The 25,703-nt window shown below is 50.7% G+C and overlaps 1 protein-coding gene across 4 annotated transcripts in view; it reads right to left on the bottom strand.

Moving 5' to 3' along the window:
- Positions 1-2,940: 2,940 nt before the first annotated feature.
- The window catches only part of TBC1D14 (TBC1 domain family member 14), a 95,194-nt gene continuing 72,431 nt past the window's right edge, over positions 2,941-25,703 (bottom strand). For 3 of the 4 annotated variants that reach the window (XM_064488315.1, XM_031437803.2, XM_031437815.2), the window contains 7 exons: positions 24,489-24,569; positions 23,459-23,553; positions 21,495-21,566; positions 20,699-20,827; positions 18,128-18,237; positions 9,143-9,401; positions 2,941-5,613 (listed from right to left, as the gene is read on the bottom strand). In XM_064488315.1, coding sequence (XP_064344385.1) covers positions 5,548-5,613; positions 9,143-9,401; positions 18,128-18,237; positions 20,699-20,827; positions 21,495-21,566; positions 23,459-23,553; positions 24,489-24,569 — 812 coding nt within the window. In that variant the 3' untranslated portion in view covers positions 2,941-5,547. The remainder of the gene's footprint in view (positions 5,614-9,142; positions 9,402-18,127; positions 18,238-20,698; positions 20,828-21,494; positions 21,567-23,458; positions 23,554-24,488; positions 24,570-25,703) is intronic. The other variant, XM_031437810.2, reaches the window with a different exon arrangement.

The following is a 25,703-nucleotide window of genomic DNA, read 5'->3' as shown; positions in this document are numbered from 1 at the left end:
GCCTTGTTTTAAAAAATTCGGCTGAGTCGGATGGGTCCCCTTCAATGTTACAGTTTTTTTGGTTTGTTTTCAGCAGCCCTGGCAGGAGTGAAGCAGGCACTATGACAGAGCCCAAGGCATCTGAAAAAGAAACACTTTTTCTTGGTAAATGAAAATCATTTTTGGTGACTTAACCACATTTATAATTTTTTAACTATAGAAGTGGAAATACATGCTCTTTTGACAAGTTCCTCTGCAGCTGTAATTTAGCTTTTTGCCACTGGCCAGGGGTGCTTGTCTATGAAATGAGTTAATGCACCCCAACTTGGCAGGGGTAGTCTTTTAAGTCAGAGTGATGAAGCATGAAAATGCTACGCAAGGAAAGGGCTCCAGGAGACTACATCCCCCGTGTTGGGACGACTCGTCAGAGCAGCTAGCTGGAGCCAGACCAGCAGGAAGGGCGCTGCTCAAGTCCGTGGCTCCGACTTCGCACGTAATAACCAACGTCTAAGTACTTCAGTGAATAAATGTACACCCTCTCCAATTTTTTAATCGATGAAGTCTTCTATTTTTTCACCCAAAGGATGCCAAGGACTACACAGATGTACCTAGAAGGGGAAGACGTGCAGTGCTGGAGAAAAGACTTTGGAATCAGGCTGGCCAGCATTCAGCCGTCTTCTCAGTATGCCCTGGGACTAATACCTCAGCTTCCTAAGCCTCAACGTACCCACCTGTAAAATAGGGACAAATTTATTTATAGGAATAAAAGACAAAAATACGAAAAAAGTCTCTTCTCTGGGTGGTGAAGTTACGACGTGTGTGTTTGTGTTTCTGTATTTCCAAATTTTATACCATGAACGGGCATTTAATTAGGGGGAAAAAAATCCCAATTTTTAAAATTCATACGTTCACCAAGAGTGAGTGTAAGATACTAAAAGTTTACATGCCAGGAGCATGATTCCAATGGCAGTTGTTTCTTTTAATGACACAATTAGTACAGCATTTTAGGATTATTTTAATCCTCAGAAGCCAGGGGATAGGTGCTGGGCACTCTTCTTAACCTTCGGTTACAGAAAAGGGAGACAAGGCTTAAGAGAATTTAAATTCTCCAGTTCTTAAGAAACCTTAAGAAGTTGTTGAAATGATTGCTTTTGACCAAGCAAAGCACTGAACTGATTCTCAGACTTCGATGGATGAGGGAGATTAACAAATGTTTACATACTCAAGACCGTCAAATTTGAGTTGAATCTTTGTGTCTTCTGTGTCATGTTGTCCGCAGTCAGATTTCTTCCAAAGTCTATTTTCTAAGAATGAAGAACTTTCCTATAATATTAAAAGGCTTAAAAAAAATTTTCCAGTTCTTAACCTCCAGCTAATCTGCCCCTTAAATGTGAATTTACTTTTGGTTGGAACAGTCTCTGCCAGGAGCTCTGAACAGGGTGAAGCAGCTGAAGAAACGTGTTTAAGAAAACTGTGAGACTTGGGTGGAGCCCGTGGGCGGGGGAGGAGGCCACTGGCCCTCCTTCCACAGGGAACCCCGCAGGGCTCAGGCACCCTGGGCAAGGGGCTCGGGCAGCTAGTCCTGAGTACAGGGCCTTGGCGTTGCCAAGCCTGGTGGGGCAGCTCTGTCCTAGATCAGGCAAGGAGCCTGGAGCAAAGTAAGTGCACAGCTGAGTCCTAGGTGGGCAGGTCTGCGCTTGGGGGCCCCTCTGAGGACTGGCCTTGGCTCATGGGCCTCCCCCTCTGGCCGCGCCCTTCCTCTGGTCCCCTAGGGACCAACACTCACCTCAAGGTCCAGCCTGGTGGCTCCCTGCCTCCCGCCCGGCTGGTGCAGCATCTCGTTCCCTCTCTTGCCTTGGAGGCAGGCTGCACACATCGGGTGCTGGTTTCTGAACCGTCAGCTCCCCAGTTTCTCTCAGGAGAATATTCCACAACTTCCACCCCACTGCTCATGCATTTCCCGGGGATCTCCGCGAGGGGCCGGCCGGTGGGCATGGCCCTCCCTGCTTGGAGTGGAGGTCCAAGCTACCAGAAGCTTCCAAAGGCCCTGGAGCAGAGCTGTTCCCTGGAGAGGGGTGTTTCTGAGCAAGGGCTGGGGAACCACAAGGCTGGAGTCTGAACTTTGAACTGGAGCCACAGCTTTGAACTCCAGCTCTGCCGCTAACTGGCCATAGGAGCCCAAGCCAATCATTTCTCTGAGCCAGAGCTGCTGTGGAGACCAGTGAGGTCACTGACTGAGCACTCCGCCCAGGGCCTGGCATTGGGGGAGCAGTGAGTGAGCCCCTTCGACCACCCTCGGCCTGCAGAGAATGGAGGGAACAGAACCGTGGCCCAGGGCGGTGACGCAGTTCGCCCATGGAGATGCAGGGCACAGATTCTGACTGTCGTGTGCAGGCCAAAGACATCAGAGCAGACGCCCCGCAGGCTGCTGTCTCTGGGCAGCACCACCTACAACGTGAGCGCCGCTCTGCTCAGTTCTGCGGGGACCTGAGGCCGGGGCCTGCTCACTGTCACCGCCTGGGGCGGCACTGGGATCTCCACTCCACAGGTGGAAACGGAGGCACAGTGGCCCAGGGAAGAGGCCGGGCCACCCGGCTGCCATCACAGGGCTTCCAGCAGGTTTGAGGTAATGCTGACGACCTGCTGGGACGGGTGGCATGCCTAGGGGTGTGCGCTGGAGAATGGGGCAGACTTGTGGGCCTGAGGGACCAGGGACTCTAGCCTCAGGCAGTCAGGCTTGAGAGAAGCAGCAAGCTTGGGGTTCCCCCCAGCTTAGGAGAAGGGGTGTGGCACTAACTGTCCAATCCCCTGACCAAACGACCACAATTGCATCACCTTTTTATGTAACTGAGACTAATAAGGGGATTTTAAAACATTCAAACAGTATGACGCTCAAAGTCAAGTTTCACCATACTTCAAGGTGATAACTCAAACTGTAAACCAAACTGCACTGAACATAAGTAACAATTTTACATGACTTTTATTTAATAAAACCACATATTTACAATCCAAAAAGTCCTAGTTTGATACACTTTACTAAATAAAATTAAAGGTTAACTGTACAAGCAATTAAAACATGATATTGTAGCAAGTGTCATCAGGAGTCTTCTATCAGCAAACTATTTAAAATAGTCAAAAAACTGAGCAGTTAAAAAGTACCTTTTGAAGTGAACATTTTTCCAGATGGGATTTTGATGACTGGTGGGGACACCACTTTCAACCCTAAAGTGCCAGCTGCCCAGAGTCCTGAACCAGAAGACCTAGGTTCTGAAAACCAACGGTGTGGGAAGGGCAGAGGGCCATCTCCTTGGGGGCAGCATTTCAATTTGTTTCCAGTTTTACTAAACAGGATTGTCAAGCAGAGCAGCACAGCCCTGTGCAGGCCGGCGGCCCTCTGCCCTCCGTGGAAAGGGGCGAGGTGACCCCAGATGGGGACTCATACCTTCCCGGCCTCTGAAGTGGACGTATCGATCCAGCTAGGCCTCGTGTGCCCCCTGAACAGGTCACGAGAACCTCTTCTGAACTGAAGACTTGGAGGTATTCCAGACTGGCCTGGAATCCTATTTGAAAACTGAATGCATACATGGTGCTGCCCACGAGGTTTGTATCAAACTGACAACAGCGTTGAGGCTGGGGTCTGACTACCCCGGGGTCCCAAGAATGCTTTCTGGAGGCCTGCCCGCCGCCCTGTCCCCTTGCTTTCTGTCACCACTTAAGGAACATCTTTATGTACAGTAAGAAAATATATACATCTTTCAAGAACAGAAAGCCCACATCACGGAATAAAACTGAGTACACCTGTGAGGAACAGCGGAAGGGCCTCAGCCCGTGACGTCGGGGAACGGCTGCGTCTGGAAGGCTGCCGAGAGCCCGGTGGAGACAGACGGCTCCTCCAAGACGTCGGGCAAGTCAGCGTTTAAAGGCTGAGGCAGAAAGTGGTACGCGCGCTCAGCTCCGCCACCTCCTGGAGGGTTCAGTCAGGAACAGGAGGGAAAAAACACGGGGCACGAGGACCACCACTGGCTCGGGACTTGCTCTGCACCTGAAGTGTCATCAGCAGACATGGCAGACATAGAAAACCTACAAAAATAACGCCAGGTAGGCTCTGCCGCCAGCCCGCATCTCCTTGCTGCACTGCGCTCAGAGCTGGGGCTCCCGGGGTCAGAAACGAGGTCAGCCACGGGCACTCCCGGGGTTGGGGGGGTGTGGCTGAGGCGGGCTGCAGGGTGGCAGGCCCCGCCAGCACTCGCTGCAGACAGGAGGCACCCTCGAGCCTGGCCCGCCGGGCCCTCCCAGAGACCAGCACACTAACGCAGCATCACATGGCAACCCGTTTCCATAGCGATCTGCCTGGCCCTCTGGACTCCTCTGCAAAAAGTGTTCATTTCTTAGAATTTGGATAACCGAAGTTCTTACTATGAAGTTCTCCAATTAGTCAAGAAAAAGCTACAACAAAAAGGCTGCTAATGAACTTGGGGGAAAGCAGCTGCGACGGGGACAGGCTGACAGTTCGGATACTGAGCGTTCTGGCCAGGCCGTCTGGGCTGCCGGGTGGGTGCTGCTCGCTCCTCAGCCCTGACAGCCGTCTACCTTTGCGTTAAATGTGTGAGGCGGGATGACTGCACGCAGGACTGCACCTGCCATCAGGTGACAGAGAGGAGCAAGCTTTCACAGCCAGGGAGCAGTGGCCCCACGCCCACCCACCCCCAGCCTCCACAGAAACGACAGGCTGCAGGAGCGGGCAGGTCTCAACATCCTCTCCCCTCCCCTCTGCTTAAAGGGAGGCTGTCTCCATTCTGTTCTCCACCAGCTTTAAGCCCGTCTTCACTGTCACAGGCGTCTGTGAGCAGCTCTTCCTGCTCCAGCTCGCATTACTCAGCAAACGTGGGAGCAATCTCTGGGAGGGCAGGCTGCCCGTGGGAGTCTAGGCGTGCATTTTCAGCCCTCGTGCTGTAATTTTGTCAAGGCAATATGGTAAAAGGTCACCCTGAAGGTCAGACCGTGTCCGGGGAGCCCGTGCACACTCGCCAGGATTGAGAGCCCGTCGTCCTGTAATGCTATCTTTGGTAGATGGGCTTCAAAAACAAGACCTCCGGCTCGGGAAAGATTATCTTGGTAACTAAACCAGCAATCCCTTTCTTACTAAAATATGTAAATATGAGCCAATAACATCTCTGAGGTCTCCAAACAACATTTCTCATGCACCCCGGCTATGAAAGATTGTAATGTACTTTCCAGTAGTTGACATAAAAGCATTACAATTTAATTAACTTTTGCTGATGAGGGGAGGGGATTAGCCACTGCCCTATTTTTAAACCATGCAGAATATGCAGTGGTGACCACGGTCAATATTAGGCCATCATCCCACTGAGCTTCTTAAGGCTGAGCCTTGGTTTAATTCTTTACAAGTTTTTGTTGTTGTTCTATTTTGTTTAAGGCCAACTCCAGTATTAGGAATCAAACATGGAACAGCCCCTGTTCTTCTGAGCCGCCTGTGTGTCTGCCTGCGGCACCGCAGGAGCCGCCTGGAGCCGTGCTTCAGCACCGAGCGCAAGTCCGCCTGCCGCCTCAGTGTCTGAGAGACGGGCTTCCTTTCTCCACGTCCCGGCTGTCCCTCTGCAGTGCGGTCAGTACCTGGGGACACAGGGAGACAGGGGTGGGCGACCTCAGTACACGCTGAACACACATCCCGACCAGTGTGACAGGAACCGCAGCAGCCCCGCGTCTGCCTCCCCACCTGTCCCTGCTCTGGTCCATCTTCCACACCTGCCTCCACTCACCTTCCAACATGGAAACCTAACCACGCCGTCTGGGCTCGTGCCCCACAGCCACTCCCTACTGGCCCCCAGGTGCCAGTGTCGAGGCGGGGCTCCCAGGCTCCTCTCCTTCCGCAGTCTGGCTCCGGCCCCTGCGCTCGCCACCACCAACGCCGGGCTTCCCACTCCGGGACACCAACCTGCCCTCCTGGGCTCCCGCTGACCTGCCCCCTCTCTTCGCCAGCAAACCATGCGCCCTTTTCAGGCCTGAGAGATATCAGCTCTTCCCACGCCTTCCTGAGCTTCCCCAGGGTGACTTCGCTCCCTCCTCTCTGCTCTCTCAGCTTCTGGCTAACACCTTTATTTTTCTAAATATCACATTCCACTGTGACTGCCTACCAGCCGCAGTGACAACAACAGGCCGCGTTTATTGCGCGCCCACTCTGGCCCAGTCGAGCTCTCCCAGGGCACCTCCGGCACAGCGGCTGTTTAATCCATGCAACGCTGTACATCACCTGAGCAACAGACACTCAGACAAGTGACTTGCTAAAAGCCAAACAGCCTGTGTGGATTCAAACTCAGATTTGTTTGATTTTAAAACCAAGGGCATCTTTGCAGCACCAGTGCTAAACTACTTGGGTCAGGCGCTATGCCACTTTGACTGAATTACAAATTACAAGCTATAAAGCAGAAACATTTTATGTGGGCTTCAAATAAATTGCACAGGGGGGCTAACAGTAGATAAAAGCCACCTCTAGGTAAATGGGACTGCTGACCAAGCATAAACGTTTACCTGTTTTATAAAGTTCACCAGAGTTTTAACCTTAAGTACAGCATTTAAGAGAAATGGGCATGGGCCACAACTCCCGTGGGACCTGGAACTGAATAAACTCACTGATGCCTGCCCTCAGGCCAACCCCTATTACTATCCCACTACTGGAGAATGTCCTACTATTTAATAACCTCTGATCTGGTGTTAACCAGTAATCTTCACCTAAAATGCAAGAAGCTAAATGACAGATGTGGGCTCAACCCTTCCCTCTTTGCGTGTTTCTGCGGGTGTGCGAGTTGGGGGACGGAGGGAAGGACCGGTGAAGAACAAAGGAAGATCAGCAGGCCTGTGACCACACAAGTTGGAAAGTCAAGGGAGTAACAGTTCTGTGCTGAATAAAGGCTATCAGCAACGGCCCTGGCTTCCTGTAGCTATTTCAGAAAACCGCTCTAAGTGACTGACCCGCAGGAGACTCCTCACGCACACTTACACACAGGCCAGCTTCGTGGGCGTGAAGCCCATGCATTCGGAGGGGCCCTACTGAGCCTAATGCTCTGCAGTCGCCATCCTGGAATTCTCCATACTAACTCTGAACACGTGGCCCCAGAGTTTCGTTTTGCATTGCGCATTTGTTTCTTAATCAGAGAAAGGCTCTTCTTTCACCAGATCCCTGATAATTATATAGCCAGTCCTGCTCACACACGAGCTCAGTGCATTTTTTAAAAGGTTTTCCTGGTATATAATTCACGTAACGTGTAATTTACCCATTTAAAGTGTACAATTCATTGCTTCTTAGTATATTCACAGACGTGTGCAAACCTCACCACAGTCCATTTTAGAACATTTTCATCACCTCAAGAAGTAACCCCGTATCCTCTGGCTACCACAGCCCTGTCCCCACCTCATCCACTCCCTTGGCAACCACTAATCTACTTCCTGTCTCTACAGAGCTCCCTGTTCTGCAACTGCATGTGAATGGAATCAAACAGTCTTTCATGTCTGGCTTTTTCACATAATATAATGCTTCCAAGGTTCATCCATACTGTAGCAAGTGTCGGTACTTCACTCCTTTTTATAAACATTGTATTTATTTTAGAAATGCTACTGATAACCCCCTAAGCACAAAATAGTGCTCCCCCCCACGTAAAACCAGGGGAGCATTTCACAGACTGACCCACGGTCCCTCCACAGCAGCTATGCTCCTTCCCCAAAGACCCAGACAGGAAGGGAGTCCGCCAGCCACAGAGCACATCAGACCTGGGGACAGGGAGGAAGGGAATGGCCAGCGCAGGGGGCTGAACGAAGGGCCCAGGTGAGAGGGGAAACTCTCTGGTTTAATACATAAACAGGCACTGAACTTGTACACTTTTAAAAAACGGTGAATTTTATGGTATGTAAACTAATAAAGCTGTTATAAAAATAAGCTGCTGGCTAAGATCAAAGGGAAATAGTCTGATAACCTACGAAGTAATGTGACCAAACATAAAAACTGGGAACCCGATCGAGCCTTGAGATCTAACTGCCGATTTACAGGACATGCGGAATAGAAAGACCACATTAAACACACCGCAGGGATCTAACCAGCAAAATCCAGACTGTGGGAAATGCTAATGGGCAAATGGCATCACTTCTTCACTAAATAAAGGGTGAAGGGAGAAGGGAGAGGGGAGAAGTGGAAAGGTGGGCAGCCCTATACGTTAAAAAAGACTTAAAAGATCTTTCAGCCAATTGCAATGTGTAGACTTATCTGGATCCTGGTTCAAGCAGCCTATGAAGCTACTGGTGACCTTTGGAAACAAATAGAAATATGAAAACTGACTGGATATTTGACAGGCGCACAGGGGCTCGTTATTCTATTTCATTCTGTTTCTCAGTGCACTTTAAATCTTCCACTAATAAGAAAAATAAATCAGGAACAAGTACTGGGCACATACAAGCCTCCCCAGACATCAACCAACTAGGCCCTGATGCTCAGGCAAACAGCAGCTGCAGGGCCAAGAATCAAGGTTTTAGTTTTCCCTTTTTAGAAAGATAAAGACTAGGATTCAGATGACCCTGGCCAAGCCCACAGGGGACGTAACCTATGAGGAATGTCCAAAGGAGATGCGAGGGACCTAGAAGATGGAGGCCCAAGCTGGGCCGCTCCCATGCTGTTACTTGGCTGCTCTGCTAACAGGTGAGCTGGGGCAACACATCCCGAAGCCCCCTCCCCGCCTCCCCTGTGCCTGCTCTCTGGGCCTCCTCTGTTCACCACCCTGTCCCGGGCACACCCATGGTGAGGGAGGGAGCGGGGCACGGCAGTGTTAGTTTCCCTGCTTTCTGTCTCTGACGTTTAAAAAGGGGGGAAAGGGATCGGTTAGCAAAATGCTGTCTAACGTGCAGAGAGCACTGTGACAGCTGATTCAAAGTTCTGCCCGCGCCCCGCCTTGCCACTGCAGAACGGGTGGGAGGGCTTTTATTATCCAGCCCCTTCCTCCGACACAGACCCAAAGAGGAGATGACTGCCCAAGACCCCCTGTGGCAGAGCCAAGCCTCAGACCCAGGCCACCGCACATGCAGCCCCGGAACTGCCGTACGGAGGGCCGTCTGCTCACAGGTAGCTGACTTCCTGAGCTGACTGCTGAGCCCCGCTCACCTGAGCCCACTTCTTGTTCCGACTCTGCATCTGCACCGCAGCTATGGAAGCAAAGAACTCCTCAGCCGGCAGGTCGTCGGGCAGCCGCGTCAGGAACTGGGCTATGTGAATGAAGTCCATCTTGGTCAGGATGTCCTCGAACAGCTTCAGGATGCCCAGGGCCGTGCGGAACAGAAACTCCTCCCCGTCCCGGCAGAACACATCCCATATACGACAGGCCAGGTCGAGGGGCAGAGACTTGCTATATAAAGTAAAGATCCTGGGGAAAAAGTTTGAGTTTTTCAGATTTCAGATGGCACAAAGAGCGCACTCTCAATTCAGGTCTAATCCATTAGAATGCTCCCTCAGTTAGTAGCTCTCATACTCACATTGTGGGGAGGGGACTCTCGGCCTGCTTTCACTCTGAAGGTCAATTTAAACATTTTACAAAACAGCATTAACTGTCACAAAGAATCTCAAACACCATACAATTTCTGAATTACAGATACCAGTTACCTCTACATGCAACAGGTATTTACGAGCACCTGCTATGTGCTTATTCCCCTGTGGGAGGTGCCAGATACAAGGTTAATACAGCCGACAAGACTTAAGGGTCTGGTGGGGACTGGAAACAGTAGACAGAAATGTCTAGTTCTGTGCACTTGTACACCTGACTTCCGAAGACTGCTGTACACTTCTGTCCCAGTAGGGGTCAGCAAAGGAACAAAGAAAAATTTTCCCAAAAATCTGAGGGTAGATTACAAGAAACTGATCTTATATTTAACAATGCAAACCATGAGATAAAAAAAAAGTGAAATACAGATATGTGTTCCCTTCAAACAATGTGATTATCACAGTCCAAACTACCAAATAAATACAATCCTCGGTGATCATACGTCATCAGGTCTAACCGCTTCTACCTTGGAACGTGGCCATGTCACAAAGCGAGGCGAGTCAGGTTGAGATGTCGACCAAACTGGATCCCTGTGAATCTGCCCTCCTCCTGCAGCTATGAGCCACAGCCCGGGCACCATGTCCAGGGCATCTCCTGATCCCCAGGCCCAGCCAGATGCTCCTTCCCGCTCTGGGCTCCCCCTGCCCTGGTGCTCATCACAACACGCTGTGTTCATGTCTGTCTCCCACGGAGACTGCCCGAGAGTAGGGACCTGGCCCATCTCACCCCCACCCTCAGCACCAGCACCGCATCTGGCGATCTCCGCCGAGTAAGTGTGCGGGCAAGCTCCCAGTCCACTTAAGAACGTCACAGACGTCAGAGATTCTCACTGCCCTCTCACCAGGTGGACGAGTCCTCATGACAGGTGCTGACTCTCATCTGCTGGGGGATACTTTATCCCTCCTGGAAAACCACTTTTCTGCAGGTCTCAGTTTTTCCTTAGTGTCCATGCTGACTCAAGAGACACGCGGGGCCCATGAAGGCACCTGAACTCAAGTGTTGGACTTAGACTGCAGGGCTCTGGTCAGGAGGTAATGTCACCAGGCCTTGAAGAGCAGGACTCTCACCTCCCTAGAAAAGATTCTACCAGGAATGTTACGCCGTACTGGCAAATATGCTCCCTAGTTTCATGGGTACAGGCTTTCGGTCTGTGGTGAACTCCAGGGTGCAATTTACTCGACTCTCTCGCCTGGGAGGATGCTCTGCCCCAGAAACAGCCTTTCCTCCAGGACCTGGAGGACGTTCCATGCAGTTAAGGGCATATATTCAACACTACATGCTGATGAAGACCCAATAATGTTCAAGGCTGCCCCGTGTTAGTGCTTTAAAACTCTTAAGAGACTCAAGAAAAGTGTAATAATTTAGATTTCAACTCAGATGATGGAAGAGGGAGGCAGATGTCAGGAAGAAATCACTCCAGGTCCTGCCACCAGTAAGCGGCAGAGTCAGACCCTGAAGCCGTCCCAGAGCCCACGCCCCGAGCGTCGGGAGTGCACGGCGTGCCCTTGGGCAGCACGCGGTCGTGCTGGGAGGACACCTGACCTGTCGGAGCCACAGAGGACCTTCAGCCTTAGCTTCTCCTTTCTCAAGAAACCGAAACCCATTTCACTGTCGGTCTAGAAGACACAGTTCAAGAGAGAATCAAGAGACCCGTTTCTAGTTGCAATCTGAAAAGCGTTCTCAGTTCCATCTGGAGGAAGTTTTATTTTTCAAAAGTGAAGAGACCTGACCTAATCTCCAGCACTGCTTCTCACCCACCAGTTCACTGGTGGGAATCAAGCCCTCACACCTTAAAAGCAGGGTGTTAAGTAAAAAATGATGGAGAAATACAGTAACTATAGGCAAAGAAGAGAGAGAAATAACAAAATTAATTTCTTTAGCGTAATACTGAGTTCAGATTTGTGTGTGGGTCTCCATATACTCCTCTAGATATATTTTGAACTGTACAAGATTAAGCCGACATCGAAAGACCAGGGGAGCCACACTCCAGGCCCGTGACGTTCATGTTTACGCTGCACCTCACATGTCCCTTTCATACAGTCATCAAGCGGGGATGGACACGCCGGCTACCTTCCCCTGCAGACTCCGGCGGGCCTTCCAGTGACCAGCTCCTGGGCCCTGGGCTCTAGTCCGAGGCAGTCCTTAGGCAGTCCTCCTGCTCCTGCAGCGTCTGAGCAGGGAGGGTGTCCGCCTCCCCGCCTCCCGCAGCAGGACTGCTCAGACGCGCACCCGTGTCCTCAAGCGCCCCTCTCCCTCTCCTCTCATCTCCCCTCTCACTGCAAAACCATTCATTACCAGCGGCTGTCAAATGCTTGACTATTTTAAACCACGTTTAGCTGTGAATAGGACACTTCAACGACGCTCCCCCACTTCATTCTCAGGAGAGTGGTTCATCGGGCCCCATTCATGCAGGTGAGGAGCCACTCGGCCCCAGGGGATGCAGTGAGCGAGCAGGGCAGCTAGGGAAGCCGCCCTCCGGAGCGAGCGAGCTGCCGTCTGCACTCGGCCTCCCCGCCTCAAGCGCTTCCAGTTGGCTCCCCGCGGCACAGTGCTGGGGCCTCAGCCCACTCCAGCCGGGATGAGGGCGGAAGAAGCAGGGAGGGGCGGTGAAAGCCCCGGGCCTTCCCAGGACTGTTGAGTGTTCTTGCCCTGGAGTAGGAGAGAATGGAGGATTTTTCTCCCCCAAGAAATGACTTTTTCTCCCTTGGACCGCTGCGTATTACTGCACTGTGTGTGTACACACAACACACACACACACATATATGTCTGTGTTGCTAAACTAATGACGTGGCAACAGGCTCAGAAAGGACAAGGAGTGAGTGGTGTGTATCTATTTCCCCAACAGCACATGGAGGGGAATGGGAACAGTTCTCTTCCTGTCAAGCCGTCAGTTTCCAGAAAGCATTCTTATCTGGCGTTGCCTGATCCAACTGCTTGTCTGAGCTTCCAGGGGAGCGAGGGAGCACGCCGGGGAGGGAGGGGGGCTCACCACTTCCGAAGCCAGGCGTGGGGACACAGGCTCCTTCTGAGAAGCCCGCGGTGGGAGGACCGACATCCCCGCCTGCTCCTCGCGGGCCTGGCTGCAAGCACCAAGCAGAGCCGACGGGCACCTGCTTCCCTGCACGGTGCGGCTTCGTATGCTCCCCCTGGATCATCCAGTTTGATCCCTCAGTTAGAACAAGCTTCATCTCCATTTTACGGTGAGAAAACTGCAAATCTAGGGAGGCTGTGGAAACGCGGGTTTCAGCCTGAGGAAAGGGTGAAGGTCCTCTAGCGTCTCACCCGCTGAGGAGCAAAACCAGACACACCTGGACCTCCAAAGCCTGACAGCCAACTGCCAGCTGTGCCTGAATGCTCCCATCCTCACCGGTTCCTAAGAATGGGACTTTGTCCCCCAAGCTGGCTTACGAAGTGGTCCTGAACCCCTCCCCCTCACCATGGTGTGCCCCGTGTCCTAAAAACCCAGACCAGCCATTCGCGTAGACATCGCTAGAAAACCACTCAGCCTCCTTAGGCCTTGTTAGGATTAAACAAAACAACATTAAACACCCAATATAGAACTGCAATCACTAAAAACTGAAGGTAGTTATGTAAGTCTCAGTTCAAACTTAATTAACAAGCCCAACCCTTGCCCCGATCCTGGAAGCAATCAGACAGATCCACCGCAGTGCCCCGGGAGGACCCCCTAACTTGAGCTCAAAGGTACCCTCACTTGAGCTGCCAGCACCGAGCAGAGGCAGGAGACAGTAGGGAAACAGGTGAACCCTGCGTTAGAACGCAGCCTCCATCGCAGCCAGGCCGAGGTGGGCTGGTGACCAAGGGCTGTGCAGGGCCTTCCTGCGGGCAGGTGTCCCCACTGCGGGCTTGGACGCCTCCTCCGTGCCACACCCCCACACACACGCACACACTCTGATGAGGCCTCCACGTCGGCCAGGTGCTATTCCGGATGCCTGGGAGCTCAGCAAGCCAACACTACTCTGGAGTTCTTAGGCAGACCCAAAACCCGAAAGTTAGAAGCTATTAGTGAAGTGTATGCAAGATGCGATGGAAACTAAAATCTCCTGACTCGTAGTTTCACCTTGAACCATGCCTTTAAGCTAGAGACAGCATGATGATCAGATCTCCAAGTATCACCAGACATTATTCAAGAAACATTAATCGTGATGTACAATGTACTGCTTGATTCTTCTGTTAATTCAGGATTATTTGCTACAAAACCCACTCACGTCTCTGAGTAATTCTGCCATTTGACAGCAGTGGGGAAATATTTTGATAAGTCAAATGACCTCATGTCAGCCCTCCCACAAAACATGGACACCTGACTGAACACTCACAATTCTGTAGGAGGCCGCAGTCGGTGAGGCCCTGCCCTAAGCCTCCCAGCTCCGCGCGAGCAGAGAAGAGCGACAAGCACTACACAGGACCCCTTGCCAGGAAAGCAGCGTCAGTGAGCAAATCTGAGCCTCAGCCGTGGAGCCTCTGCAGCACTGGGCAGACAGCGGCCCCGAGTGCACTTGGGGAGCGAGCACCCGGGTGAGCCTCGGGCCGGATTCCATGTATTTTAAGCCCAGGAAGGGGCCCCTCAGGAGCAGATTCATTCTTGGATCTAGGACTCTGAGCCAGGCATGGGTCCAGGCACTGGGGACACAGAGGTGACTGGCAAAGCTTGGTCTATTACAGGCACAGCAGGAAACAGACGATGCCCTCAGTGGTCAGTGCTGCGATGGGGGAAGCCTTGACTGCTGGGGCGGAGGGGAGAGGAAAGAGCATTCTGGAAGAGTAACTATCAAACCGGCCAAGACAATGTCCTACATAAAGCCACAAGGCGATAATCCTGGGGAAGAGAAGCTGTGCTGGGAATGAAGGGGCGACTCCCACATGGCCTCTGGGGCAGACAGCAGGGCAGGAAAGGAGATTCTGTCGTCTTGTCTGAGCACCACAGCTCACCCAGGACACTCAGGAAGCCAAACCACGGGGCCCACAGCCCTCCAACACGGAAAAGGAGAGTGAGCTGCTGGAAGCCCCTGCAGACCACGTGCACAGTGCAGATCCACCACACATGCAACTCAGAGGCAGGCCCTGCTGTCAGGGGTGCAGACACCGGTTTGGGGAAGGTGACATGATGAAGCAGGAAAAGCAAAAGGTCTGGAGTGAGACTGGTCTGGACCACTCACTACAGGCGAGATGCTGCGTAAGGGGCCTCGGCAGCTTCCTCTGCGCTAAGACATACCTGCTCCAGAGGCCGTGAAGGTGAAACAAAAGAACGAGTGCCTCTGAGACGCCAGCTTCCAGGGCAGGCCCTAGGCCAAACCTGTTCCTTCCCCGGGCTTCCTTCCCACTGCCTACCCTGCTTCTGATCTGAGCTTTGAACTAACTGTTAGCACCCAACCAAGAGCCTGAATCATTACAGACCATCCATAAATGTGGACTGCAAGGAATAAATCATGAATATACGGTTTTCCTGTGCTTAATTCACTGTGCTTTAATTCAGCTTAAATCCCTACTAAGGACTTACTATGTGCCTAGCCCTGCCATCAGCGTTCCACCTGGTCCTAATTCCACGAAGCAGTCAAGCATCTCGCCAGGGACAGGCCTGCACCAGCAGAGCCCTCGTCAGACTACAGCGGGCAGCACTCACGGGGCATCAGGCACCAACCACGTCACGTGGTCTCTGGAGCGGGGTCCTCACAGCTCCTTTTCACTCGGACCTCTGTGCTCTGCTCCACCCGCATCGCCAGCAAGCCTGCCCCGAGCTGTGTACCCTCACCAGCGTGCTGCTGTATCTTTGGAGCCTGAGCTCCGGGACCCACCTCATGGGTCATGCTGCCTTACAGCTAAAGCCCCTAGAGAACAAGCTCTGAGCAGGTGAGCACCAGCCCTGCCGCTCAGCCAGCCCCGAGGCCTTGGGCAAGTCACTCAGCCTCTTGGAGCCTCACCTTCCTCAAGTGTGAGACAGAGGTGCTGCAGTCCACGGGAAGGGGCTGCTCTAAGCGCCCCACGAGGTCATGAGAGAAGCACCGGAGTCCATGAAGGCAGGTCCCCTCGACCGCTACCCCCCACCTTCAGTCTGGAATAGAAAGAGACAGGCGTCCTGCAGGACAGTGCTCCTCCCTGCCCGTGGTGACCGCACCGACCACCGCCTATGCTGTCATCACACTGGATCAGCACCAGCTTTTTTTTTTTTTTTTTTGAACAAACAGAACAGAACAGGAAACTTCTGAATGCTCTGCACATAGTGACAGCTAGGTACTGGTTCATGAAACCTGTTTCGTATACATACTATGTTGCTGCACACACGGCCACACACTGGGTCACAACACAGAATTTACTTCCTTTTACAAGTCAGGGTAAAAAAAGTTTGAAAGTCACTATTCCAGAACAGTGCTTTCCAAAGTTCACTTTTAGCCTGGAATCCTAAGAATCTAACCTGGGGGCCTCAAATAGACCAGGTAGAAGCTGAAGACTCTGGTCCCACAGGAGCCTCCCCTACCACCCTCCCCCGGTCACGGGCTCCAGGCTGGGAACCTTCAAGGTCAGGGTTCACGGTCAAATGACCAGCATGCGTGCACAACAGGGGTGCAGAGGGACAGCCTATACAAGAGCTGAGTGTTCGTGTTGTGGACAAATCATTTGTCAGCTAAATAAAGGTGCCCTTCAAGGCAGGCCCCAAACACTTCCACCCTGCACAGCCAGACAGGCCAGCCCAGCATCCCCACCAGTGGCCACTTCACGGCCATCTCACTATACTAACCCACAGTGACACAGCACCTGTCACGACAGCTAGGAGCTGTGACCCTCAGACCCTGTGCCTGGCAAGAATTCATCAGAATCAGAACAAAACAGGGTTGAGGGCAGAAGCAGCCAATGCCAAGAATCCCACAGGCTTGTTCCCGTGGGTGTGGACAAGTTGGCTTTATTTAAAGGAGCCTTGTTTCCGACGACATTGGGACTTCACCTTGCAGAAGCCTTTTCCCTCATGAAGAAAGTGAGCAAAAAAAAAAAAAAAAAAAAAAGTCACACCAGCTCTGCATTCCTGGCAGTTTCAGAGTCATTGTGCAAGTTAGTGCCGAAGCCCCAACAGGCCTTTCGGTCAAGTGACATTCCTTCCCTCTGCAGAGCCCGCTGTGAGTCGGGGTGGGAATGCCGGGCAGTCAACGGACAAGGCCCTGAAAGGCTCATCAGCTTGGTCTACAGATGAGGGAGCAGGCTCAGAGAGGTTCCAGGGCCCTCGGCCAGGCCATAGGTGAGTAACAGGAGAGGCTGGGACTTGGGTGGGACCGCAGGACTGCAGAGCCACGCTCCTCCCACCATGCGGCCCCGAGAGACTCCTCACCTTGCTCCCAAGTTACCGCCCACCTTCTCCCCTGGCGCTCTCTGGGGTGACGCCCTAGCCCTTCCTCCGACAACCACATGCACCTATGCACGAAGACCTGCCTGTCCACTGCCCCACTGCAGAACTCCCTGGAGCCTTGTATCTGTGAGTCTTCCTCAGTGTCCTACAGGCACCTCAGAACCACTGTGTCCAAAGCCAAATCCACTAAGAGTCCCAACAAACCCAACCCTGCTGTGTTCTGGTCTCAGCTGGGCTCAGCACCCCCCCCCAGCATCTGGCCCCACAAGAGCAGACCACACGTCTCCGCCCTCTCCCCGACAGCCACAAGCCTCCCCTGGGGCCACAGCGCTTCCCTCCCCAGCATCTCTCTCCTCCCCACTCTCCACCCACTCCTGCAGCCTCAGCTCAAGCCCTGGCTTTTTTTCCTTAATGTGTCTGCCTCCAGGTTCCCCTGCCTTGCAAGTAAATAAAACTCACTTCTGGGTATAGCCCACCTGCATTCTCACCCCAAGCAAAAGCCTTCAACCGCTCCCTCTGGCCCCTGTAATCCTGTCTGCTCCTCTACCTGGCATCCGAGACCCACCAGACCCGGCTTCCCAGCCTTTCGCCTGCCGCCCTCTGCCCTTTACTTCAGGCTCCCACATCTCCACGCCAACTGCTGCAGCCCTAATTCTGGAATGCCGCACACTCATGTCATGTCTTGGCTCAAACTCCTGTGTCATCTCTGTGTACTCTGGCCCCCAAGCCTGGGTCCAGGCCTCTGTCCTTCCCTTCCTTCAGGGACGGCACTCATCACCTGCTGTCCAGCCCCAGCCGTCCACAGTCTCTCCTGCTAGGGAGAAGCTCCGGACAGGCCAGTGCCGAGTCCCCTCACTGCTTGTCCGGGATCCTAGCGGAGAGCCTCCACAGACCTGGTGCTTAGTGACGTCTCGTGGAAGGAATGGATATCAGTACCTTGAAAACAAAGAGGTCCAAGACACTGTTCTCCCCGAGAGAATTCAGGAGGACCAGTTAGAGTCACAGGAGGCACCAGAGAGAGTAACAGAGCTGAGCAGACGACCAGCAGCATGAGCCCAGGGACACAGGGCTCGGGGCCGCGGGGGAGACGGTAAAGCAGGACGTGGGGGTCAGCCGAGCCCTGGAAGATGCTGGCAGTAAGGAATGAAAAACAGGGGTGTGGAGATAAGAAAACACTGAAAACATTAAAATGCAGTCTTACCAATCAATTAGGTAGATGTCTGGAGTTAAGTTGTTTTTCTTGAAATGGGCAAATAATTTCGGCAAATTTTCTTCAAAGAATACCTCAAATGCAGCAAAATAAGTCAACATCTAGGGAGACAATGTGAAACATACTATAAACTCATTATCAGCACAAGCTTCTAGTCTACAAAAAAAGGCAACACACGTGCACCTTTACAACCTAACACTCATCTTCACGCGTAACTGCGCACGTATCTTCTCTGGCAACCCGGAACCAGGCACTACACGTGCACCATCTCAATAAGAGCGGTCTCTGTCTCACATCACTGGCTGCATCTTATTATTTCTTCAATTTGTAGATAAGAGAACTGAAACCCAGAACAGTTCTGTCACTTGCCAAATGAGGTCACATCACCAGCGTGTGGCGAGGCGGGGCCCTGAACCTGTGCCTGTCCCCCAGCAACGGCTGACTCCTGACAGGTTCATTCTCTGAGAACCAGGGATGGATTAACTGCCTAAAACGATCTGAAAAACCAGGCATGCCTCCCTCCCAACCCCTAGCATTTCCAGAGGGAACATAAAACATAACACTAACATTGAGGCAAGGGCAACACTGCTGCGGCTCAGAAGTGCAGCCCTTTAATGCAGTGAGGGAGAAACCCTGCGGGGAAAAAGGAAGCAGCCACGGCCTGTGTTTTACCAGCACACGCTTTTCACCTTCTTACAGGGTTTGCAGGAAAACAAAATGGACAGAGCAGGGGCGGTGCTGACACAGGATTAGGAGCGGCACACATCTGAGACGCAGCCTGGTTCTGTTCCACCCTTTCCCAGCTGGATGCCTGTGGGCAGACGGCAACTCTCAGAGGCTGTCTGCACATCTTAGTGAAGGGATGTTCTGAAAACCAGTGGCTCCCAAGTAGGGGCGACTGTGCCTCTCAGGCGACACCTGGCTGTGCCTCAGGACATTTCTGATTGTTGCATCTAGCAGGGAGGTGCTACTGGCATCTGGTGGGGAAAGGCCAGGGGTGCTGCTGGACGGCGTCTGATGCACAGGACGGCCTCACCACAGCTGCGCAGCCCCAGATGTCCATGGCGCTGCTGCAGAGAAACCCTGCTGTAGATGCAGCTCCCACTCAACATTACAATTCTGTGATTTTTCCTTAACAACACAAGCTAAAATTTCTCATTTTTCATCATGTGTTTCCAAAGGGGTCTTCAAAATTAGAAGATACTTAGATGTAAACCATTTTGTTATATAAAAAAGGTTTTTTCCTGACTATGAAAGTAGTGTCTGTAAAATGCTCACTGTAGAAAACTTATGAAGTACAGAAACGAATAAAGATCATCCATTAACATTGGGTGTACTTCCTTTTATTGTTAAATATGGTAGCTATTATGGCATATATTCTATTTTACATACTTCAGAAAAAATTTGCATTTTATCTTCAATCTTTCCCCGTACAGTTGTTTGCAATGTCAATGTTGCACTGGATAGAATATTTCCAGATTTTAATGAACATTCTGTATTCCCCTAAATACCCATTTTTAAAAGTTTTCATTTTCACAATGAAAAATAATTTTAAATTTTTATTGAATAATTATAACTGTGCAATAATCACTGTGCAAAGTGCTCTGTCCACACTTGTCATTTTCTTAGAAACAATTCTTCTGAAAATTACACACCAACACCATTTACTGCTACTGACACCTAACACCAAACCATCTTCCAGAAGGACACTGCCAATTTACACTTCCCTTGAGAGCCACCATTTAGCAGCAATTTCATAATACTTAAAAAAAAAAAATGTATGTAACAGCCTGAGCAAGATATACTCAGGAGTCCTTAACACATCAAGGAAGAAATATTCTCTAGCTGTTCTGAACTATTAGATCCTTTTAGGTCTGAAATACTAGTGACAATTATCAGCAAGTGTCAGCAAACGACCAGCAAATCCAGACAATGCTAACTACAAAGCGGTTGGATCTGGTGCATCGGTGACCTCCCTCCCTCCTGGGCTACAGGAAGAACACAGGCTTAGGAAGCAGAAGGGGTCCAGTGCGGCTCTCCACTGACCAGATATGTGCCTCGACCGAGGCCTATCACTCCTGAGCCTCACTTCCTTATCTGCACCAGGCAGTGGTCCCACCTCCAGGAGCGGGTGGGACCTCCCCAGGGCAAGGACTGCCAAATCCTTCCAGCCACTCATTTCTTCCTTCTGTCAGATGGAGGAGCCGGTCTTAAGCCCATCTCCTCTCCTGTGTATGAGCATGCTGCGTGAGGCAGACCCCGATGTGGGGCTGCTCTGGGGCTTCTGCTTGGACACATGGTGTGCATGCTGGAATATATTTTCAGAAATATTTTCCGAAAGGATGCTTTAAGAAATTTTTTCATATGGCTATTAATCACGTGCTTTTGAAGTTCAGCACAACACCCAAAAAATCCTCCACGTCATGTAGTGCTACTTATTCTGAGTATCTTAATGGAGGAAAAATGTATTATTTTTTCCCCCTGAAGAGAAAAAATGATTAGGCCCCTCTTGCTGTGTGAAAACACAGTACCCAGGGCACAACACACACCGGGGATACTTACAAGGCCATGGTCCACTCGAAAAAATGCCATTTGACACGGTTTATTCAAAAGATTAGAAAAAGCAATGAAGGCATCTGCAGTATCTAAGTTCAGGATCAACACGGCCGCTATGAAGGACATGCCCTGAACCTGAGAGGAGGAGAGAAATGGGGATTACACTGAGGCAGCCACCACAGTCAGAACAGCTCTGCCATCTTACTGGAAGAGGAACCCAAATCCCTCACACTGGAAGGATCCACACTGCACCCGCCCATGGCCACCCGCCGGAGGCTGAACCGACAGCCCTCTCCATCCTGGCCTGGCCTTGCCGGGAACCGCCGCTCTGCCCCATCGGCCACCTGCGTGCACTGCTCCAGCCCCACCCGCAACACGGGGAAAACCATGACCAGCCCCTCCTGCGTCTGAGATGCCACCCTCTGCAACGTAGAGCTTCCTGGTGCCATAGAGATGCGCGTCTAACCGAACGCGTTACTCTAAAACTGCGCATGCGCGTCTGCCAAGCCGCAGGCGCAGCAGCAGCACAGCGTCAAACGCGGTCACTGCTAAAAGCGCTTCTGACTTAATGCTGAAAAAATCACATGCGAAAAACGGAAGTCAAACCCCATTAAAATGTGATTAATGCCACAGAGCAGCCAGTTGCGAGGAAACTGAGGCAAATCATTTACCGTGAGACGTTTCATACTCAACAAAAAAACGGGGGCATTCAACCTGACACCTGCAGCTACAGTGTGCTGGCCAACATTCCAACTTTCTTTCTAGATGAGAACATTATAAAGTATTCAAAAAGTTCACTTACATAGCCCACATCCGGTCGGTAACAAGTGTAAGCGCCCAGAATGCTGTGCAGCATGTCGTGGTACGGCCCACCCTACAGGGACCAACACAGCGGAGACAGCACGCGTCAGCTGTGTTAGTGCTGGGACTCGCTCCCGCCGCCGCCAATCATGCCCCCCATGTACCAGGAGGCCTAGATGCCAAGCGTTACGCTAGCAGCTCAACACGTATGTGCAACTTGACAGATTAACTAGCAACCTGCAGTTAACAAGGCCCGTCTGCAGCTCGGTCTGCGAAGCTGCGCTGACGTGAGCTGGTGGGTCAGGTGTGAGCACAGCGCTAGAAAAACAGCCCTAATTTGGCCCCTGCTGTGTAACTGCATTTCCCCTTCAGAGTTCAACGGGAGACCAGGTGCCCCAGGGTCCTTCAGAGGAGGGAGAGCTCACCGTCTTCCTACCTCTGCCCTCTCTCCCCTGTCACTCTCTGTTTCTTTTGTGTTTCTCAGGACAGCAGGTTTAGGAAACACACTCTGACTTTTTAGGTCCGAATAGCTACCATTTTATTCCAAACTTCTCCCAGCTCTCCCATCCCTCCAAGATTTCCATTTGTTCCTGTAACTTCTTCCAAAAATTTAAGTGTTGGAATTTCTTTGCTCTAACTGAGCATGGAAGGAAGCTCGGAGGCACCTCACACTGATGTGAACGTGGGAGACACGGGCTCGGCCCAGATCATGGCTCAGGCCCACGCCTGCCAGGTGTACATGAGAACGCCCTGGCCCAGCCATCCCATTCTGACATATAAAAAGAAGAGACCCTTCCAAATCACAGAGGGATAAAACAGCAATGGAAGGTAAAAAAGATGACACCCAGGGCTAAGAGGGTAAGGGGGGATGAGGGGCGTCCTGGGGCCGCATCACCTGAGGACCAGTGCGACTGTCACCAAGGGGTATCCGGTCTAAGGACAAAGCAGGAAAAAGCAAAGGCACTGCACTGGCCTTTCCTTAGAGCTACGTGTTCTTAATTTGGAAGACTTTGCGCCCTCCTCCTGATTACATCCTCCTTACTCTGGTGCTAAATGTCCTTTCTTTGATGAAAGATGGTGCTAGTAGATGGCAGTTTCTTGTTTCAAATGCCCTTAACTTGTTCTGGACATTTCATAGTTCCCCACACCACTTTTTTTTTTTTTAAACGTTGCCCATTTTTGAAATCTAGAACTTTAGGAACCACAGACTGAGGGAGACATCTGGCCACGGGCACCTTTCAGGCCCTGGCCCGGTTCTTGGACGGCCCTTCTTGGCCACACTCCAGATGTGTCTCAGAGCTCTGCCCTTATACTCTCTTTCCTCCAGAGCACAGACTGCCCTGCAGCTGGCTCCTACCTCAAACAGAGCAGCCACCAGTCCACGGAACTGAGGATTCCCTGAACTATCAGCTGTTTGATGGTTCCATTCTGGTCCTCCTCCTGCCTGGGATGTCTCTCCCATCCTCTGGTCAGACTGTCATTCAAACCTGGTCCAATCACAGCCCAAGAGCCACTTCCTCAGTGAGCATGCCTGACCCCTCATCCCTGCCCTCTCCCGGCTGCTGTATGTGGACCAGGAGAGTGAACCATTACCTATCTGTGCTGTCAGAGTACCTGGGACATACCCACATTTCTGCAAAGCCCACCTGTCTAACCTCTACACCTCCTGGCTCATTCTAGGCAGCCACTAACTGATTTGTTCTAATTTATTCCACTTTCCTTTAATGGTTCCCTAGTGGGTACATGGGCATAACAGAACCAGACTGGGTATCTCAAAGTCATACTAAATATTTGTTGGAAAGAATCAGTTACCGTTATTTTTAAAACTCTACATAGATCAACATAAGACCTGCCCTCTCGCCAAAAAGCCCTAGTACTTTTCAAACTTGATTACAAATATATGCAATTTGGCACCTGTGAATTCTAGACAAAACATACTGAACGTAACAAATCACCACCACCTACTTGCTGGAAAATGCAGAGATTAGGGAAGGTTCTGGAAATGTCCAGTTTAATAAGCTCCAGGCTGGCTTCTCTGTCTGCTGCTGAAAAACCAGCATCTGTCAAAAGATCAACAGTCATCACACCTCTCAGAGGCAAGTGTGTGGAGTAGTTACAAGGCTTTGAACTTTTATGAGAATGAAACAAGAAAAGGAAGTTCTTCAGAAGTACATGGACCTAATTACCACCTCAACCAACAGGATCAATAGTTTGTAGAGCTTACACCAGTTTGTAGAGTTTCTTACTTTAAGAGCAAAAATCTCACAGCACCATCTAATGCTAGATCATCATCAGATACTTTCCAGAGTGTGAAATCAAAATCTGATTTGATATTACCTTTGCCAACAACTGTCATGGAAGTGAGGACAAGTAAGGTGACAGACACACAAATGGATTCCAGGCACAGAAAACACAAAAAAAAACCATTATTTGATCTAGAACATCACTGGGATAAACTGAGAACACGTGGGAGCTACTGCAGTGCAACACTCATGTGTACTATTTCTAACAAGTAAGTATGAATAGCTTGCTTTATATTTTTTAATTCTAATACCACATAGACAGTATAAAAGCAGATCAGCAAAAAAGACACTACTTAACTAACAGAGGCCATCACAACCATTCTCGTGTGTTATGGAAAATTCTAAAAGCATAATCTAGGAAATACGCTGTTTTTCTTGTCTCTGTGGAAGCGGTTCCTCTATAAACCAGCTCTCAAGCGATCCTGGGTGCCAGGCTACTGTAAATCATGTGAATAGTGAATAAAGGCTTCCAGCATCTTAGGATACACTCAACTCTCAGGAATTGGTATCATCTTTCTTATAAAAGTTTCTTTCTTTAATTTGTTTGCTCTAAAAAAATCCCTTTTCCCATGAAGCTTTTATATTTTGCACTAACCACTATTTCAGTTAAGTAAATTTTCTTCATTATGTAATAAATAATGACATACATATGTGACCGAAGGAGCCCACAGGTGTGTTAGCATCATACATACCTTCACTGTCCACTTCAGAGCCTCCTGTGCTAAAGGACCGCCACCTCTCCTTGGCTCGGGCAAGACAGATGGCAAAGAGCTCTGGAAGAAAAGCCTCTGGGTAAGTATCAAGTACACACGTGAGTACGCCTCCTTGAAAACACCAGAGAGTGCACACTGCCTCATTCAAATGTTTCAAGTTCAACTGCAGCTAAGGCTGCTTAAACGATCCCCCACTTAGCCTGAGGGCGCTGATGTCTGAAGACACCACCATATACAAAGAGACACACAAAATGCCACTCTGCGTGTTTACTTAGATTACACAACCCACCCATCAACCTGTTTTGCTTCGATGTATTTGTGAGTCTATCGAATCTATTAGACTGTGAGCTCCAGTGAGACTGGGAGGGTCTCTCATTCATATTTGTATTCAGAGCAAACAGCACTGGGATTGACACAAATCAGTATAATCAATGAATATCTGACAGATGAAGAAAGCGAGAGACAAGCAGAAAACCCATCTGGTTTTAAATAAAGACAAAATGGAACCGCTACCCCCTGGCCCAGTCTTCCTGAACATGCTGCCTGAAAGGGGGCAGCGATGCAAGCAACACAGGCAGAAGTTAAAAAAAAAAAGAAAATGAGGATTCTTGTTGGCAGAGAGGTGTCAAGGCAGGTCTCCCACAAGGCAGCCTCCACGTCTCACCCATATTTGGAACTTATTTTTCAATGATTCTTCTCTTTGGGTGGTGTGGCAATGGTGAAATACTAACTCTGCACACAGATTTCACTGTTAGACACAGACCTCCGTGGTATATCCATGCCCCAGTCTTCCTGAAAGGGTGGAAATGAAGGCTGACCCCACAGAGACCCCCCCCCCGCCTTCCCCGGCCCGGATGCTCCCCAGCCATCGGTTGCCTTGGATTGCGAACGCTCACTAGTTGATCACTAAGACTTTAATCACAGCTACTCAGAGAATTTCTATAACTTTAGTTTTTCCATCAAACTTTTGGAAAATAAAGCAGAGCACATCTGCCTTCTGGATAGTATATGCTGTTTTATTAAAATATAAATCAAATTCTAGTAATACTATTGTGTTCCAATAAGTAAAATTTTGATTAACAACCCTTTTCTAACCTTGTGATGATCTGACCCACAATCTATGAGAGTCCGTAAGCGCAGTACAACTATGAAATATAACTGCATGTTGATGTCAGCACCTGGAAGGCAGCAACA

The sequence above is a fragment of the Camelus dromedarius genome, chromosome 1, assembly GCF_036321535.1.
Source record: "Camelus dromedarius isolate mCamDro1 chromosome 1, mCamDro1.pat, whole genome shotgun sequence".
NCBI classification, from domain to species: Eukaryota; Metazoa; Chordata; class Mammalia; order Artiodactyla; family Camelidae; genus Camelus; species Camelus dromedarius.
Note: the sequence above shows the minus strand (reverse complement) of the source record. Positions and strands in the feature narration are given on the sequence as shown.